This window comes from Toxotes jaculatrix, chromosome 2 (genome assembly GCF_017976425.1).
Source record: "Toxotes jaculatrix isolate fToxJac2 chromosome 2, fToxJac2.pri, whole genome shotgun sequence".
In the NCBI taxonomy this organism is placed as follows: Eukaryota; Metazoa; Chordata; class Actinopteri; family Toxotidae; genus Toxotes; species Toxotes jaculatrix.
In genome coordinates this window covers 15,664,595-15,684,457 of record NC_054395.1, presented here as the reverse complement: position 1 = coordinate 15,684,457, position 19,863 = coordinate 15,664,595, and the positions used below count along the sequence as shown (strand labels likewise).

The 19,863-nt window shown below is 44.8% G+C and overlaps 1 protein-coding gene across 3 annotated transcripts in view; it reads left to right on the top strand.

The window, feature by feature from the left end:
- rerea (arginine-glutamic acid dipeptide (RE) repeats a) overlaps nucleotides 1–19,863 on the top strand; it is a 121,882-nt gene that overhangs the window by 55,187 nt on the left and 46,832 nt on the right. For all 3 annotated transcript variants that reach the window (XM_041048748.1, XM_041048739.1, XM_041048756.1), the window contains one exon: nucleotides 3,113–3,183. In XM_041048748.1, the coding sequence (XP_040904682.1) occupies nucleotides 3,113–3,183 (71 nt within the window). The remainder of the gene's footprint in view (nucleotides 1–3,112; nucleotides 3,184–19,863) is intronic.

The following is a 19,863-nucleotide window of genomic DNA, read 5'->3' as shown; positions in this document are numbered from 1 at the left end:
ACTTTTCCATTGTTGCTGGCTCGTAAAAGAAAGCCAAGCTGATATTACCTAAGAGCCTCCCCCCCTCCCTCCTGCTGGAATGCTGCAGCAAATTAAACAGCATCTTATTTGCTTGATACAGAGAGAGTAGGACATGCTCTTTTGCTTAGGCTAGGTGTGTTTTAGATTAGACATGCTTGGCAGTCATAAGAGAATAGCTGGCTGAACAATGAGCTACAGCTGAGAAAATTACTGTGTGTGTCGCGAGGTTATAACAATGAATATTCCGTTGCTTGAACTCGGCAGCGACAATGTAATTGGAGAAACAACGACCGCCAGGATCAGGTTTCAGTGAAGTGCTCGGGTCTGAGGAAGTGCGCTCGGTAGCTTCATGATTATCTCCCTGTGTTGAAGTATTGAACCTTCTTTCGCTCTCTGTCTGCCTGGGTGGCGTGGCAGTCGGCAGTAGATTGTAGGGTGGAGGCGGGTAGGAGTTAAACTTGTGGGCTGCTGAGGGAGAACTCATTTACAAAGGCCCTGCTACACCGAAGGCTACATCCATCCGGCTAACACACACTTCAACCCTAAAAAAAAAAAAAAAAAAAAGACGACCCATCCCCCCACATAGACCCCTACCACAGCCAAAACCCTAGTCCCTCCCCTTTCCACTTCTCCACTTGAGCAAGGAGACCCACTCCCTAATGCACAAAATGGCAGGAGTGTTTAACAAGCCAGGCAGACCCTGGAGGAACCGCGTGGCCCTGCTTCGACAAACTACCCTCCCACCCATCCACCCAACCTCCCTGAGCTCCACTGACTCCTGAACAGCTGAGTCTGAGGCATTAACTCGGTTTTAACTTTCACATTCACTGAGATTCGTGTTATAGTCGCTCTCAGAGAAATGCCCTTGAGGTAGTAGACTTTTAGTGCCCAGGATGAATTCAAAATGTGCTTTTGACGTTCGAAGAATAGACTCGCTTGCTGTCTGTGAATGATTAAACTAGATCCCTGTCTCTTTTTTCCCACCGCCTATCTTTTTCACTCTCCCTGTGTGTTCTTTATGCCTGTTGATGTACTCTAGGGTGTAGACATGGAGATCTGGCCTCTCTAAATGAATGTGCCGACGAGGTGAAGGGACACTAAACCCTAATTCCCCCGATTTGACTCCTCCGAAACATGTCATCTCATTCAGATTAGTCTCTTTTGTTCTCTGCCCTCCCCCCACTCCCTCCCTTCTGCTCCCTCCTCCGCCTCTGCCTGCTTCTCTCTGTCTCTCTCAACACACACACACACACACTGTGTCGCTCACAGATCACACAATAGCACTGATGGATATTTTCATTCATGTTATCTTGTAAATGACTTCCAGGGATGGTGTAGAGGAGGGAGAAAAGGAGAGAGAGGGGAAAAGCGAGAAGAGGGCAGTAGTGAGAGATATAATGCGTCACTCAGAACCAGCTAGGGTGATAAACCCCCCTCCCCCCCTCCCACTTGCCGCCACCCCCCCCAACCCCCTCTTAGAACAGCTCATTCAACCCATAGCAGATAACAAGCCCACCTTGGGGTTATACACACACACACAGAGCCTCTCAAAAAACAAAGCCCATGATGTCACAGGCGCACTCATACACACCAGCCCCTCTACAAATGGTATCTTCGGTGTCAGAGCCATTTAATATCTTTGCCACCCCTCTTTTCCTCTGCAAGCGGTAAGATAAACCACAGCCAGATCGATAACTCTGTTGACACAAACAAATAAATAACAGATGATGGCACTGTCAGTCACTGGAAAAAAGCTAGCCTCACATCTTTTGTTAGGGAAAGTGTGCCTTAGTCCTTCTGTACAGAACAGCTCAGCATGTGTTTTGGTGAAATGAGCACCAGCAGTTTGTGTTGTCAGTGTAAATCTTACCTATGGTGGCTTCTCTTTTCTTTTCTTTTCTTTTTTTGGTATTCAAACCTTGCAGAGCTGTGAGATAGTGGATCAGAGTAGTTCCTATCTTTATGGCCTTGTGTTTGTGTGAACATTAGCAAGAGCGCTATGCTCTGTTGCACCAAACGGTAAGCACAACCAGCCCTGGGAGCAATCAAATAGCTTGTTGCACTGTTTCCATCTGATAGGTCAGTTTTCAGTGTGTGTGATCTATTTTTTCAAACAGTCAAGTGTCAGTGGCTTTTCATTGTTTTGCCTGTTGAGCAAGCAAGAACTCTGTTTTGCAGCTTATTATATAAAAAACAAAATAAATCAATTTTGTGCTCAGTTTGATCACACTTGTGGTTTTTTGTTTCAGCTAAGAGCCAAGGTGAATGGGGGACTATTATGCTAATTTGACTTTTGTGAATTCAGATCTCTTTTTCTGTATTAATTCTAACCCTTGGCTGTTTCTGGAAAGTGCTGCACCAGGCTTAGCAGTTACCATTAACCACGTCCCACACCACCACCACCACCTCCTCCTCCTCCTCCTCCTCTTCTTCTTAACAGAAGTGGCTGTGTGTTTTTTGTCCTCTGCAGCGTGAATGTTTTTGTTAAGGAGATGAGGGTTCACGACCTGGCCATACCACCAGTCACATTCAATTTAACAGCACAGCCGGCCAAGGCCACCTCCTCACACACATTACAAGAGGGTTACTTTCAACACTTGTGAGGGTTATGTAATTTCGCAACATTTTAAGATGTGAATGAAGGGACACATGGTGGGTTGTTTTTTTTTTTTGTTTCCTGCTAAGCCAACCCAAAGCTAACTGGACATATGTACTGTAGGTGCAATGACAGAAGTTGTCATTTTATAAAAACGGGTTACAGTGAGGACTGCAGGCTGGGTTGGGGTTAAAGCTAGTATTGCTCACTGGTGTATAAAAGGAGTGGAACAATAACATAATTCCCCTTGGGCGTAATGTTTGCTTTGGAAAGGCAACCTTGTAGCGTTCCAAAAGTCCTTAATCCTATTACTCGCATTCCAATTGAATTTGACTCAAGGAGAAAAAATGTCTTTTCAGCAGAGGTAACAGCACACAAAATAATATATTATTATATTAGAGTCTGGCTGCAGAAAAACATGAACGCTTTGGGAAGTGTGAACATCTTCTTTCAAACTCAAGCTGTTTTCTTTTTTCCCTCTTTTCTCACTTGCAGATTGTGTGTACATTGAGAGTCGGCGGCCCAACACTCCCTACTTCATTTGTAGCATTCAGGATTTCAAGCTGGTGAGTAAATTTTCATGTCTGACCTGTTTCGTGTCCCCTTGTCCCCACACTGGGCTGAGGTTCAGCACCGGCCCACCCACTTACCCATCCCATGTCCCACGCTGGAAAACAACCACTGCGTCTCTAGTGAGAAGAGATTTCAGAGGAAATCAGGGCTACGATGGCGTGTGCACCGTAATTAGGCGAAACAGGTGCAGAGTTGCACATTTTTGTTACACACCGTGGGAGTCTGATGAGAACTGAACACAAAGGGTTTTAAAGGGTTATGCTGAAAAATAAAAATCCGTCTGAGAATCAGGCTTGCATATTAACCACCTTTGTGATCCACTGGCAGTGTAATAATGCTCGTAATGGAAATAAAGATGTTTGTCGATGCACTTAATTGATTTAATTAAGGAGACCTTCACCAGTTTTCAATTGATTTTTTTTCTTACTGCCAAATTGCCTGTTTTGCTGAAAAAAGAAAGAAATTGGTTTTTAATTTGCTACTGAGGATGGCTGATTCATCTGGTTCGGTCAGTCTGAGGTGAGGTGGTGCTTGTTTAGGACGCCTAAAATGTATCACAGGTACACACATAGACACACATACGCAATAACTGATTTTCCCACACTGCATTTTCTTTGTTTACTTAAGTGGAAATCGCACAACTGAGTTTTCTTTGTTCGTGCTGATGATAAAAAGATATGTGGTTAGTTTACACACTGTGGTCGACTCTAATGACACGCAGCATGATTTTAGGAATAATGAATGTATCACAGCTACCTGCAGATCATGTAGAATACCTTTTTCAAGCAATATATAATCTGGAAATTTGCCGGTGTAAGTCAAATATGAAGTGTGAAATTGATTAGTTGATTAGAAAGTGATTGTTTGAATTTGTATGGTTTCCACCTGCCACAAAAGGAGCGAAGCACAAATTTAGGTGCACGTTTGTGGTAATGTGACTACCATTTAACGGGTAAAGACTCCTGGAATATATAATCGATGGATCTATGGTGCCAAATGAAGCAGCATTTAAGCCTGCTGGAGCGAGCGTTGCTCGTCTTTTAACAGATTGGTTGTCTAAGCATAGGGCAGAGGGCTTGGTGTGGGGCGGCCAGGACCCAGGGGGCCAAAGTAATGGCTGCCAAAACCCAGGGTGATGATGGGAGGTCAGCTCAGAGGCCACGCGCACCACATTTAGAAAAGGTGGAACAGGGTGTGTATGTATATATGTCTGCGTGTGTATGCATGCGAGTTAAGGATGTTATCACTTTTGCTTTCACATGTGAATACTTTTGTGCGTGTGAAGGGCAGTTGTTGCGTGAAGAAGGGGTTTTAAGGTGAGCCTTGCAGAGGGGAGAACAGCCTGGCCCCACAGCAGCAGGGCTTTAATCGGATTGCTACTAGAGAGTGCTGAGGATGGCAGGAACCCCTCCCTGAGCTCACACATGCGCACACACACACGCACACACACTCGCACAAAACCCACGCACCTGCACCTTGATTAAGAGCGCCAGAAGAGGTCTGGGGCAGACAGAGGTAATTGTCCAGGGAGAGGGAGAGAATACTAGCTCCATTAGCTGACCTCTCTCTCTCTCTCTTTTCTCTCTTTCTCTCTCTGTGCCTCTCGCTCTCTGTTACTCCCTCCCCCCATCCATCTGTAATTAATGAACAGCCATCTGCATGCCTGTATGTGTTTGAGCAGACTGTACCCTTGTCGTCCTATGTTAAAACAACAAGCCCCGCTGGCTCTCTAAACAAGTACAGTGCCTTTCAATGAGCTCACTTCGTCACTGGGCTACAAATCAATGCTGGCTGTATTGAAAACTTGTAATCTCTATTTACTAGACCAGCTCAAAATCCTCTTTTAGGATGATAGCTGAATTAGGTTGTAATTGCACACATGTTGGTATAAACTACCATCTAGCTGGCCAGGCTCGAAACCACTCCGTCACCCTGCACTCAAAACTGGGACACAGACTTGTGCCACTGGGAGAGAAAAAAATGTTCATCCACTCATTCTGCTCTTTTGTTGAACATAATGGTCGGTGTAATCGCATTTTCTTCTCTTGCCACAATATATTGAAAAGGAGAGGCAGCAGGCAACATGAGATCCATGTAAGTGAACCACACATTAGACGTCAACTCATTCTCTTTATTTTTTATTTTTTTTTATCCTCTCCTCCCTCCCCGCGTCTGTCTCCAACCCCCACTTTTTCTTGCCGCGCAAATTATCGATCAACCCCCCTCTGTGTGGGGTGGAACAGGGGCTTTGGAGGCGCTGCAGAGGGAGAGGAAATTTCATTGGTCCTGAACCAAACAACCTCATCAATATTGCCCCTCTCGCACCCTTCTCCTTTTCCCTGTCTCTCTCTCTCTCCTCCCTCAGTCTTTAGGCTGTAACAGTCTCACTCTGTACTTTATCTAATGACCTGTGAATCCAATTAGTGGTGTGTAGAAATCCTGAATGCAGCCATCAATCTCTCCTGCGTGGGGAAGAACAAGGACTGAAGCCCGCCTCTCTGTCTTTTTTATATCTTTCTCTAACCGTGTGTCTTCTCTGTCGTGTGATGATTTTGAGCCTAGAGTTGCTGCATGTTTGTGTGCTTCCTTGTTGCTTCTGCTTCACAGCCATTCAGCAATAACACGTGCAAAAAAAAAAATCCATCCTGCAGTATTATTGGGGTCATTCTGGGCTTGGAGGACAATCATTTTCCCTAGTTTGTTTACTCAACAGTGGCAGCTGTGGTGCCCACTGTAACCTCTGTGACATATTGATCCAGCCATATAGATTTAGATAGTCTCCTGCCTTCCTCCTAAAATGTCTGCCCAGATGCATGGGTGACCAGTAGGAGGCCATTTTAACCATTAACAAAATCAGGAGTGTAAGGAACACAATGTTCATTTTCTGAAAAATGATTTACAAAATTCACAAGACGAGATAAGTGTTTGAAACAGTCAAACAATGGCACCACAAAATAAATGCGGTAGTACAACAAATGTGACTTTTAAGTGAATTAAGCATTTAATTAAATATATTAAGAGGACTAAAATTGCATCTGAAAAAATCCGTCATCAGTTCCGTCTGATGTGAGTGGTTAGGTCAGTTAAGGACCAGCCTTGTAATGTGTTTTCAATCTATATTTGATGAGAGTAATGCAGTGATCCTGCCGTATACGTGTGTGAGTACATGTGTATGTTTGCAGTGTTTTAAATTCTGGTCATGTGACCAGACAATAAGCCACCTGACAGCGACTGAGCACTGAACAATCTGCAGCCATATCTGCCCATTGACCCTGACTTCACCAATCCATCGTGCTTTTCTTAACCGATTGTCTCCTCTGTCTCCATTTCTCTCCTTCTCACTCTCTCATCTGTCTGTTTCTACACTTCATTCCTCCCTCATCCCCACTCCTCTTTATCTGCTGTCACTCACCTCCCTCCCTCCTCCCATTCCATGTTCTGGTCATTGTGTCCATGTCCTCGACGCTCATTGACCCCCCTCCACCTCCCTCTTTGCTTGTATCTAACCTCATTTGCTGTTATTGGCCAAGTCAGCTGTGTTTTGTCCTCCCTCCCCTCCTTCATCCACATCCCTCTCTTGCTCTCTCTGCTTTCCCCCAGCATCCCTGTCTCCCTCCTTCTTTCGCTAATGGAGCGATTGCAGCGTTTCTCCCTCCGGGAACGAGGGATTGAGGAGCCCAGTACACCAACACACACCCACACACAGTGTCTCTCCTGCTATTAGTCTTACACACACACACACACACACCTCCAGTCCTGGATCTCCCTGCTTATGGACATTTAATTAGATGCCATGTACAATGCAATTATCTTGCCAGGAGTCCAGCTCATATGTTGCAGAATGAGGGATTTTCTTTGCCATATAACCAATATTCTGTGTGAACTCTGTTCACTGAGTTTTCATTTTGTGCCCCTCAACTTGGTATCAGTTTAACAGCACAGTGTAAGGTTATAGCCATCTCAAGGTTGAGCGTGCTCTATTTGCACTGTGAGATATGTGCAAGCAAATCTGTGATACATTGTGCATTCACACATGTCCAGTGAAAACACGCTGTGATGGAGTGTTTGTTCAGGCTTCTAACACTGTCAAATCATGTGTCAACACATGCACAATGCAAGTGTCCGCGTGTGATGTTGGAGGTAATTGATGGGTGCCAATCTAACTGATAAGATATTTTTGAAACGAAAGCTGCATCTGGAAATGAAAATGACCCGCCTGTAACCCTTAGCTCCTGTCGATCAGTGTTTGGCCTTGCATCTAACATGCAAGACTTACAGCGGTTTGCATGACCCCAGGATGCCTAATCAGTAAATCGTTTTAACCAATGCAAAGAAACACAGTCAAGGAGCATCCTGATTATTCATATCACTAGTGTATGCCTGCTAAGTGTGTTTTTTTTTTATTTGTTTAGTCTCTTTTACCCATATTTCCTCTCTCTCAACTGGGACCTGTCAAATGAAGCAGAAATATTATTAAATATCTTTTCAGAATTAGTGTCAGCTCTACACTTATCTGTCAAAAAAAAAAAAAAAACAATTTTGGCTTCCGTTAAAGTTTGTAATATGTTATACTATTCCGATAACTAAATTAATAGCATTTGTGATTCCCAGATGCTCACTGAGATATGTATACTCAGCCAAAGTTAGGAACTATTTGAGATGTTGTTTTCCTTGTGATGAGTGAACTTCTCTGGTGTTTATAAGATGAAATTACCACACCAAATTTTTTTTTTTTATGCTAAATACAATTTTCAGTGGTTTGCTGGGATTTATGTAGTTGCTAGAAGCAAAGTGACATGACTGCTGAATAAAAATTTAAGCATTGATTATTTATGAATGTCCTTAGTGCTGTGTGTGTAATCAGGACATATGCACTGTCCATGTGTGGTTACATGTGTATTCAAATGCATGTTTGTGTTGGACGGGTAAGACAGCATAGCTCTCCCAGTTGTCATGTAAACAATGTGTGTACACCTCCCCTTCACCCACGCACATACACACACACACACACACCGAATAATAATTGTATCTCGCACGACTGTTTCCTGATGGTTTTAACTGGTTCTTATCATACAGCCTTGGAAAATGCCACCTATTCAAAGCCCATAATTAAAAATGTTTGATAAAGATGCAAATATATGTGCATAAATACGCATGCTTAACATGAGCAGTTATTAGGTTTTCTCTGGATCCTGAGTATAGCCCTAATGGAATCCAAAGTGCTCAGAATTAGCTTAACAATGAGATCCGCTGGCTAATCAGCTTGCGGCTAGCTTGTCTGCGCATATTCAGACCCATGCAAAAATATCACTTAATGTGGCATCAGCAAGTGGAGTTCTCTTCCATCGCTCTGATCCTTCCCTGGATTTCTCCCTTTATGTAAAACTGCAGTGTCAAAGTGCCCTGTGATGCATGCAGCCGCGAGTCAATGAAAGCAAGAACGTCAGTCTGTAATGAACAACCTGTGCGTTTCTTTCGCCAGAGACTCTCTCAGTGGTGTTGTGCCACTGAGATGATGGTAGGAGGTTGACTAGACAGGCATCACATGTCTCTTGTCACTGCCTAGAAGGCTGAGTTCCCTCTTTTTATCTTCCCATTTCTCCCTTTGCGACCACCCTCCACCCCACCCCCATCGAACATTTTGAAATCCAATTATGGATCAGTGAGCACTGCCATCAGTCGCACTTCTTGTTAATATTTATCGAGTGGAGCAGCAGCCGCTGCCATCTCTTGAGAGAGGGGCGCTACAGTCATTAGGGGCAATTTTGTGTGTGTGCGTCTGTGTGCGTGCGTGCCTGCGTGTGCGCGATCTTCCTTTCATTCCAGGGTCCGCTCAGCTGCTGTAAGCGAGCTGGTACATTTCACAGGCATGAACATGTGGAGGTGCAGCCCTTTCACTATTGTGTGTGGGGCTGTCTTAAGTGTCTGCTTGTCTCTGTGCTCTCTGTGAGGAAGCAGCTTTGACAAGGGCATCTAGGCGTCTATAGACACGACCGGCCAGCCGAGCCTGCAGCAAGCTGTTTGATTGAAGCATTCTGCCTGTAATGTTCCCCATTGAGTCACCGCCTTAAAGCAATAGAACCACAGTACAACAGCCACTAAGCAGTGAATGGCCGTTCATTGTCACTTACCTCCAAAAGAAAAAACAGACCAGAAATGGTTGCTGACATTATACTTCTTAACTGTGGTAGGCTGGAGCTGGTTAACACATGAAGTGGAACAATTTTTTTGATTTGAACAAATTAATTCTGCTCAGATTACTTGCCTTTATTTGACAAATAGCCCCCCTCCCTTTCCTTCTCTCACAGTTGGCTGTGACTAAACCCTGTGAGCAAAGGATTTTTTACTGCTGCTTTGGCAGTATCAGGTGACTTTCCCCATTATGACCGTTTTGATTAATGCTCCTCTATGAGGTATTCACCCCACCAATCCTGCCTTCCCCTCCCATTCCCTCCCTCCTCCTCTGTCTCTACACACTTGAAATTTCATTGAGGTGAAGCCATTAATGCCTTTCTTTGTAATAACATTAGGTCATTTAGCCGAGGCTTTGGGGTCACAAGCTGCGGCAGCCGGTGTTTCTATGCAAGCATGGTCTTAATCTGCAAGACTGACAAGTGCTAGTCCTACTCTGGCGTTAGTTTGCGAGCTCGGTGCATTTCTCAAATCAGATGCAGACAGGCATGCATCTCTCAGATGGCTACAGAGCTCTGTCTCTCTTTAGGGAGGCAGGTTAGATTGATTGTCCACATGAGCGCAGCGATGAATAAATAAAGCAATACAAATGGCAAGGTTGAGATAACACAGTTCAGACCCAGCGAGTGAAGGAGGATGTATTCAGCTCTTCTTGTGGGTATAAAACCGAGCCAACCGTCTCCTTGGCTCCTTGCTTCTACTCTCCCTCACATTCCCCTCTTTTCATCTTTTTGGACAGATAACACTTTTTTCTCTCACCCTCACTGCCCTCCCTGTGCATTAGCTAAATGCTGCTATGGAAACTAGTTGTTCAGCCAATAGGATTATCTCTTTCTCCAGGATAGAAGACAGGAGGGGAGGGAAGTAGAAACAGACTGAAATCAAAATGGGGTTTTGTGTGTGTGTTTTTAGATGGAGAGGGTGCAGCCTCCAGACAGTGGGGGTTGGTCGGGCTGAAGGGCCAGGCAAGCGGCCATAGCATTTTCATAAGGCTCTTTAAAAGCTCAATCAATAGCCTCCTCTTTGACCCACCACTGCTAAATTATTCAGCAGAGAGGCCCTTTTGCTCATTCTTCCCCCTTAGAGTTTCATTAGTTGAGTTTACTTTCACCAGCTTGGCCACATCTTGGCTCACACACACATGCATGCAAATTTGTCATGTCATTTTTCAGTGACAGATGACATTTGGGCATTGCATATATATCCAAGTGCTAATTCCACCCCTTGTTGCTGAGTTGTTGAAATATTCAGTGGTGCCTCAGACACTTTTCTCTCTCTTTTTTTTTTTTTTTTTTCCTGGCACATCACAAGTGAAAACGTCTCCTCTGATGTCTTCACTAACATCTGAAGCAAATTCACTGTTCTCCGGCATGGAGCACTACATTTTTATCTTTAAAGCAGAAGAGCAAACAGACAGCGCTATCCTCTTTGGCATTGGCTTTGATGAGAGAGTGGGAAAACAAATGTAGCAAACGCACTGAGAAAGGCAGGTATATTTGAAGCTGTCAAAACCTACAGGACTCCCAACCCAGTCGTTGTATATGAAAAATAATGACAGGGTCTGTTTAATTACCTGACCAGGTCTTCCTGTTGAAATGAAAACAGTCGACTCCTCCGTAGGGGGCTGTACTCTAAATTAGAGGGTGAAGGGTCCTTTGAAGTCGGTTAATGTTCATAGTGTCTCACAACTATTGGGGCTAGATGGTTTTCACACTAGATGCCACAGAACTTTGTTTTTCTTTCGCATCATTTTCAGCTGTTTGTATCTCTGGTATTATCTGTGAGTAACCCTGTGTAGTATTGTTTTTAGAGGAGGATCTCTTGTCTTTTCCTGGCCCACCCATTGCCGAGTGTAGTTTCCAGACACAGTTTTGCGTGGATTGGTCAAGCTTTAATTGGATTGGCCTCTGTTCTGAAAACGGACGGCTAATTTTACCCCACCTCCTCGTCCTCTCCCACTTTACATTTTCACTTCTCCCTCCTGTCCCCTATTTTTCTCCTTTCCAACCCTCCGCTTTTCCCTTCCCTCTCTCAGCTTAAGTGGGTATCTGGCGTGCTTCACCGCTGGTTCTCAGCTCAGCTCAGTGTAATTTCCAGCTTGTCCAATGTGTGACATGCCAATAAAAAAAGAATGAGAGAGAACAGGAGAGGAGGGGGAGGAGGAGGAGGAGGAGGAGAGGGTAACGCTGTGGAAGTGCAGATTTACAGTGGTATCGGGTTCACACGCTTCCACTAGGGCCCTGTTTTTTTTTTCCCACTCTTTCTCTCTTTGTCCATTAAAGAACACATGGTGCAAATTAACTCTCGCTGGTAGAGAGAGCAAAGGGAGGAAGGAAAGAGGGAAGAAGGGCAAGGACATCGGTCAGAGAGAGGAGCAGACACGAGAGGAGGAAATTTCGGGGATTGCTGTGAGGTCTTTGGAATGTCTACATTTTGTACCTTGGAGCCCGCTGCTTCACGCAGCCCTTAAAACAACAGCAACATCACCACAGTCTGCCATCTCAAGCAGCTCCCCTGCAGCAGCACTGCAGTCTCACAGAGACCCTATGACTTTCTGTACATGTGTTGGAGCTTGACTCACTGCTAACTTTATCTATCCTCCGTCTCTGAATACTTGTTGATCTAATGCAAAACAACTGGCTCACACATGCTCTTGCTTTGATCGCAAAAAGGGGAACATCACTCTGTTTAAGAGTTCTCAAATGCCATTTCTCTACAACAACACAATCCAGTCAGTGTATGTGAACAAGAAAACTCTCTTCTAAACCAAAGAACCAAGAGCCTTATCAGTCATGTCATCAAGATTTAGACACTGGAGCTGCTCCATAACCAACGAATAAAAGCCTTGAAGGGCTCACAACTCAAGCTTCTGCACTCAAATGAGGATTTTTAGTAGATTTTGTAAAATCCTCTGGACCATAAAATGCACCAATATCCCCACAGATTGGCTGAACACAGTCTCACATTCTCTAACACAAAATTGTCTTTGTGGTGTGTATACAGTAAAAAAAAAAAAAAAAAAAAAAAAACAAATACAAAAATAGAACGCTTGGAAAAAGAGTTGCAGGGCATGACAAACAGGTTTTCCTGGATTTTAGTTAATGACAAATTTAAACGGGTCTTTCCTTGGACACAGAAGGCGGATTGTGTGTTTTCCATTCAGTGCGTCACATTTCCGCCCGCAGTGGCTGTGACTGGTGTTGCATGTGCTTTGATGGGCGAGTCTAAATTGTGTTTGCCTGTCTGTCACCGCCAATGGATCACATGGACGTAGGGAACCACAGCTGCGAGGGCTTGGAGACGCTTCATCACACTTGCACACACACACACACACACCCCCCCCCCCCCCCCCCCCCCTTCATTTATTCTGCACATAGGTGTTTGTGCATTTTTGTGACTTGCATCCACACACAAAACTGCACGCTTTATTATTCTGCGTTGTGAAAGCCTAAATCCTCTGTTGTGCTTACCAAAAAACCCTCCAGTCCAAACCTCTAAATTCTCTGCCATGCCCTCTACTCGTCTGCTGTTTTGCAGTACATACCTCAGCCCCCACCTCCCTCCTTCTCAGCCCCATTCTCTCCCAGACATCATCTCCGCTGAGATTTCACACTACTACCAGTTGATTTTATTGTTGCCTCGATCTTAAACAGCGCGCTATGAAGAAGTATAAACACTATCCACGATGGTAAAGACATTTCCTGGCATCAAAGGGCCGAGCTGTGCTATCCCCTCAGTAGCTGTATTCATTTCTGTTCCCTCCACGCTCAAATGCTCTTTGTTCTTCTCTTTATAGGAATGTACTTAACAGTTTGGCAGTGTTGTATTTGTGAACAGAGCCGTCTTTGTTCGAGCAGACAGTTAACACTTGTGTACAGAGCAGAGGGAGGAAAGTCTGCGTTATTAAGCCTACTGTTAAATTAGCCTAAGCACTATCTTAATGAAATGATTAAGAAAATATAGACCTCCCCTAAGTCTCTTTTTTTGTACAGTTGTCAAATCCCCATGTCTTTTATCCAGAGGTTTTTCCTCTGCCCCTATGCAGTTGTTAAAGCAAGCTGCTGCCCTGTGTGGCAATCTGTGTTGTGAGCTTTATCTGACATGCTGTTTAAATCCTCCTTCCTTGCTTTGGAGCTAATTGAAATAATCAGAGCATTTAAAATGCATTTTTTCCAGATGGGACTGGCTGTGTGTTTATGGTAGGACTAACACAGTCAGCTGTATAGACTTTCACTGCAGCATCAAGACAAGCTAACCTTGGGCTATTGAGCTTAACAGCCCATTTATAGATCGCCATAATGCCCTCCCCATTTGAGGGTGAATAACTCTTTATAGGCTCTCATCATTTGCGCTTCTCATATCTTATGGCATTCCTTACCTTATTCCACATTATTTCCCGTCGACTTCTCCTGTCTTGCTCTCCTCTACTGTCTGGTCCTTGTGATAAATCTTGTGCCTCAAGGCATTGTGGGGGTGGGGGGGTAGGGACTGATTTTGGCCCATTACTGATGGTGGCCCAGCACGTGGGCATGTCCGAATCAGTTCACACACCAGCAAGAGAGGACATAGTAAAAAAAAAAGAAAGAAAAAGAAAAAACAGAAAAGCCTGTCTTCCTCCCACCTCTCCGTCTCCTACCTTTCACCCTCCTCTCCAGGTGAAATGCAATGATTTAATGTGCAGCCCTGTCGGAGTGGGTAATGGAGTTGGCGGATGAGTGCAAGGGGCTGCCTCCATCAGCAAGTGGAGGGTGTGGAGGGGTGTTGGAGGTGATTGAGACACCTGTCTGTCTAGGTGTGCTTCTTGTATAGACAGTGACCTCTCGTTCTCTCCTCCCTGCAGATCCAAGATACACACTTTTACACAAAACACACACCTCATTTCTTCAGCGTGTGCACCACAATACACAGCACTTCAGCGTGTGGAACTTGTTCTTTACACTCTTCTAACTGTAGTCTGGTGACAGGACCTGTAGGGGACTGATGGAGCTTGCTGTTAACAGATGGCTCACTGTCTCTTGGAGTACTTTTTGGCCCAAAACATCATATCTAAAGATGCCTCACTGGGCCATTAGAGGGGTTTTTAGATGGGCCTACTTTGAGTGATAAAGAGACATGATATTTATTCATCAAAGCACTGCTCTACCTTTTTTGAAGCTGCTAACCGTGTGTTTCATGTAAGTTAATTTAAGACTTCTTGTTTATCAGATCACACAACTGAAATAAAGTCACTTTGAGCCTGTCTCAGAGGTTATTTTGCAGTGCAGTACAAGTACAGATTCAAACACTGACAGGTACAGAGGGAGAGTATTGATTACCGCTATTGATCACGCTCACACTGTCCTTGTTCTCCCCACTTGTCTTTGTCTTTGTTTGCACTGTGCCTACCTGTTAACATTTTACATGTTATAGAGCTCCATTCTCAACACTCACATCCAGTATTATAAGCTGAAGTTGGTTATTCTTAAGAGAGTAGCTTTAACAGCTGTATGCTTGTGTGCATTGCTGAGACTCCCGCTTAACTTGGGGCACAGCAGCAACTGGCCATAATTAGGTGCAAACTGTTTGCTGCCCCGCCAAAATGCCATTTAAATGCCAAATGGCAGCGAGGGTGTGCATAATATGTGGGATCTCTGGCCTGTTGCTGTAGTCTCTCTGCTGGATTGTTACTGCTGCCAGAAAGAGGTTACACAGAGATAAGTGGTTGTTCTTGTGGCATCAGCCTACACTGCCCTTGTTAGCTCATCAGCCAGGACTCCCCATCCAAAACCTTTTGCACTCTGCCATCTATTGTTAGCAAAGATGCTATCTTGCAACCAGGAGTAGATTAGTATTTAACTGGGATTTACTTGGTATTTAATTAATATGCGCTTGTGTGCACAGATGAGCCGACAGCTCATGCTACTTGCGCACTTTTGGCAAGCTCATCTTTTGGTGTAAAAATTCACTTAGGTAGTGTAGCTTTGCACACAACTAAGTGAGCTTTTTTTTTAAATTCCAAACCTCAAATCTCTTACAACTGTACACAGCTGACTTAAGCTCTTGAGAAAGTCTTTTGTCTATGTAGGTCTGACACCCACTCTCTGCTGTTTCATTTAACTGCTTTGACTTCAGGAGGCTAGCCGCTAGTCTGTAGATGGTGAGTGCAGCGCTGCAGGCCCATATAAGGAGCGTGCATCAGCTCTGTGAAGGTTCTGCACAGAATCACAAGGTGTCCAGGGCCCACCTGTCAAGCCCCACCACCACCATCTTTAACACCACCCTGACAAAAACCACCAGAGCACAGCCAGCTTAATGCCAGCCTGCTGATCTGCTATGCTAACATGCTATAACAACGACATTTATTATGGTCATATGTCATGCTAAGCATGTAGCCATTGGTTGCCTTAAATGAAAAGAAGCAGTGTTTTCTCTGGGCTGGTGCAGCAGCCGCTGTGCTTTGTAGCCTTTAAAGTAAAGCAAGGCTACACATCCCCACATCCCTACCAAAGACTCTAATGTCTGTGTGTGTGCTTGCATCACTGTGTGTGAGCAGCCTGTGTAATCACTCCTAGCTGGCGGGCTCAGAGGGAGAGGTGGAATCAATGCAGTGGGCTATGAAGAGAGGAGAGAGCAAGGAAGAGAGGGAGGGAGGAGGCTGATCAATATCATACCAGCAGGGTGGGGTAATACCCACTTCATGCAGCGCCGCCACAAACAGACAGGATTGTGGGAGTGAAGCAGGGGAGAAGAACAGAAATAAGAGAGACGAAGAGAGGGAGGTGCAACGGTAAAAAGATGCAAATCTCAGTGGCGCCGGTAAACAAGAGGCTTTGTGTCAATCACCCGATGAAGTGGCACATTTAGCATTCTCCTCTCTCCTTCAACCACTCCAACACTGCTGGGGATTGTTTGCTTGGTAGCTGCCTGCCCATTGGTCCGGGCCAGTGACGGGGTGTGGCTGCACGGTGATAATGTATGGGCTGTCATGGCAATGATATCCACTGTTTAAGAGAGTCATCAATAACCCCGCCCTGTTGTATTCCACAGACTGTTAGTCAGTGTCTGCTGGATCATCCCATCATCAGCCTATCATATCACTCTACACACACAATCTATTACGAGCATCCACTCTGTTAACAAAGAGCAAGAACACCTAATCACCGTCCTTCCAAGGACAGGTGGATGTCAATCACGACACCACAGTAGAGGGGGAAAAAAGGCGAGAATCTGCCAACAAAACAGGCTGAAAGCGGACTAGCTTCACACAGAACCTATAGTACACAGAGCTCTCTCTTAATGTTGCCAGGGCTTTGTCGCTTGAGGTTGCGCGCACGCTACCAGATCTCATGCTGATGCTGATTGCATGGTATGGTGAACTGTGTCTCCTTTCTGCTTGATTTAACTTCAAAGCCGTGACTGGGCTGAGCCGAGCGGGCTTCACATGGCCGTTTAGAGCTGGGAGACAGGATGTGATGGCGGACAACTGAACTGTACACTGTAAACGGACACTTCCTCTGCGGTGGGTAGGAAGTCCCCGCCAAACCATATGGTCACACTGGGATGCACAGATCTTCTGCGTGTGTGTGTATGTATGTGTGTGTGTGTGTGTGTGTGTGGGTGGGTGCATTCCTTGCTTTTCCTCTCTGTGGGTTTCTGAATGTGTTTGTGCATTTATGCCTCTTCTGTTCCTGTGTATAGTATCTTGCCCTGAACATGCTGTTACAACTAATTACATTGACCTGGCCTTATCTAACACACCTTACAGCCATTTTTAAAGACAGAGGCAGAAGTGTGCTTGCTTGAGTCACCTTTCAATGATGGTGGCAGGGGCAAGTGAGGGGTGAAAGTGAGGCGATAGGTGACTTGCAGAGAAACAAGCACGGTCTCAGACACAGCACTGACCTCTCTGTCTTTTTGTTCTATCTCTCTTTTTATTTTTCTTCCTCTCCTTCTTTCACTCACTGCGGGCGAACAGTCATCCCCCCCCTCTCCTCCCTGACAGAGAGAGTCGAGGCGAGTAATTCCCCCGTCTACAGCAAAATCCTTTGCCTCCCCTACCCAGCCCTGGACGCTGCTGCACAAAGCAAATGCAGTCTGAGCCTGTGTGTGTGTGTGTGTGTGCGTGTGTGTGCATGTTCAAAGTACGCCTTTTGATTTACAGGCACACACACGGATAAATGGGCGGAGAAGGCTTTGATGTGCCTGGGTTGCAGAGAGTAGAGATGTTGGTGTGTTGTTCAACCTCTTTGTCTTCCCGCTCTCTCTCGGTGGGTGCTCTGTTTGTGCGTGTGTATGTGTGAACGATAACCAATGCGTTTGACACACTGTGCTCATCGTGACTTTGTGTGTTATTCCCCCCCCCCCCCATGTTAGTGAGCAATTGTTGACTTAACCACGTGTGTTTTATTGTGTTAGCGTTAGTCTGGCTTAGTTTGGCTAGTCAGCAGCAGCAGCAGAGACATTGAAAGGGGCTACAGTTTTAATTTGCAGGGCTTAAAATATGTTTCTGATTCTGTCATTCTTGCAAAATAGTCATTCATCCCATATTTTCTCAGCTGAATGTTCTCTTAAAATAAAAAAATAAAATACACCATCTTCCATTATAGAGGTTATTAGCAGGTGCTTGAAGTCTCAACAGAATGTGTTTAATGTGTACAAAAGTATATAAAGGCAGTTATAAGATAAGATAATTCTTCATTAGTTCCACAGTGGGTGAATTTGCAGTGTTACAGAAACCAAGTGGATAATAATAATAAGTAAACAGATTCAACAGTTGAATTCACACTATTGCACATAGGAAATATTGATTTTGCAGCGTTTAGTCTGCATTGATGTTGCACATCAGTGATTTTCTCAGTTTCGATGTGAGTAGTCTGTCGGGAGCATTGTTGATTGTGAAGCCTGACAGCAGCAGCAAGGAAGGACCCGCAGTATCTCTCCTTCACACACCGCAGGAAGCAACCTGTCACAGAGGGAGAAGCCCAGTGCTGTCTGAGTGTCCTGCATGGGGTGAGACAAGTTCTCCATCAGGGATGATAGCTTAGCCGTCGCACTCCGTTCTCCCACCACTTCCACAGGGCGTTGAGGGGGCTTCCCAGAACACAACTGGTTTTAATCAGTTGAGATGTTCCTGCCCCAGCAGACCACTCCACAGAGGATGGCTGATGCCACCATGGAGTCAAAAAAAGAAGGGTCCTCAGGAGTGCCCCCTGCACTCCACGAGACCTGAGTCTCCTCCGCAGATAGAGTCTGCTCTGGCCTTCACAGTATGTCTGCTCAGTTATTGCTAGAACAGTGTGTGCATGGATTTCCATTGTTCCTGTCTCACTAAATTCAATAACTTGTGCCTTCCTACACATTGTATCTTGCTCTTACACAGACCATTTTTATTTTCAAGACATTAGCCTGTTTGATCTAATTAAAAACACACTGATCTTGCTATTGTTCGTTTGTAAAAATGTACATTTTTGCCTCATTAACTCATTCTACCGTTAATACTATATACCCATTTCACAGTTTAAGATAAACAAAAGGCAGAGCATCCCTGTATTTTATTAATTAATTAATTAATTTTTTTTTTTTGCCTCACTGTAAAATGTGAAATCTCTAATGGTGAGTTAATTGCGTAGGAGGAATGCATAAAAATTTCAATCAATAATACTACCGCAGAGTCGTGAACAGTTCAACCTTTCCCATCAATTTAAAAATGCCTTAGGATTTTCTAACTGATACCGGATTTGGCTGATACTTTGTAATGATTGAATAAAGGAAGCAAAGCAGAAAATGCTTTTCCGCTGTGACTTCCACTCATTTTCAGGTGGAATTAAACATGTTTCAAATACACAGAAATGCGGCTCGCTGACACTCACCACAAGTCCATCTATATTCGTATTAGAATATGGCGGCTGTTATTGCCAGTCTAGACTGAGAGCCATGCAGTACAGCTCCTTCTAGCACTGGGCTATCCTTGTTATTGCAGCTGTGTTGTCTACAATACATCTCTTGTTGCAGCACAGCAGGGGGCTGCTCAGAGCTTCTGGCCTGTGTGTGTCTGTGTGTGTGTGTGTGTGTGTGTGTGTGTGTCTGTGTGTGTCTGTGTGCACATGTGTTATAGTCACATTCTTCCACAGCTTTCAGGGTACAGTTGCTGCGAGTAGCCTTTTGATTTTGTGAGCAGGAACTGTATTTGGTGCGAAGCCTGTCACTTCTTTAAATCTTTAACACCCATTCTCCATCTGATAGCCTACTGCATTTGCATCCACACTGATATATCGTCACACACACACACACGGGTAGGTAATTTGCATGTGATTATTTGCATATTGTACAAAGCAAGCATGCCTGACAGACCACCCACTGCTTGGCTAGTGCGGCATCTGGCTGATACACAGCTTACATGATGTATTACTGATAGGGCCAGTGTCATCGCTAGAGACTGAAAGACAGGCAAGGTCACCTTCAGACACAGAGATAGAGGCTGGAGAGAGACAGGGAGATGGATA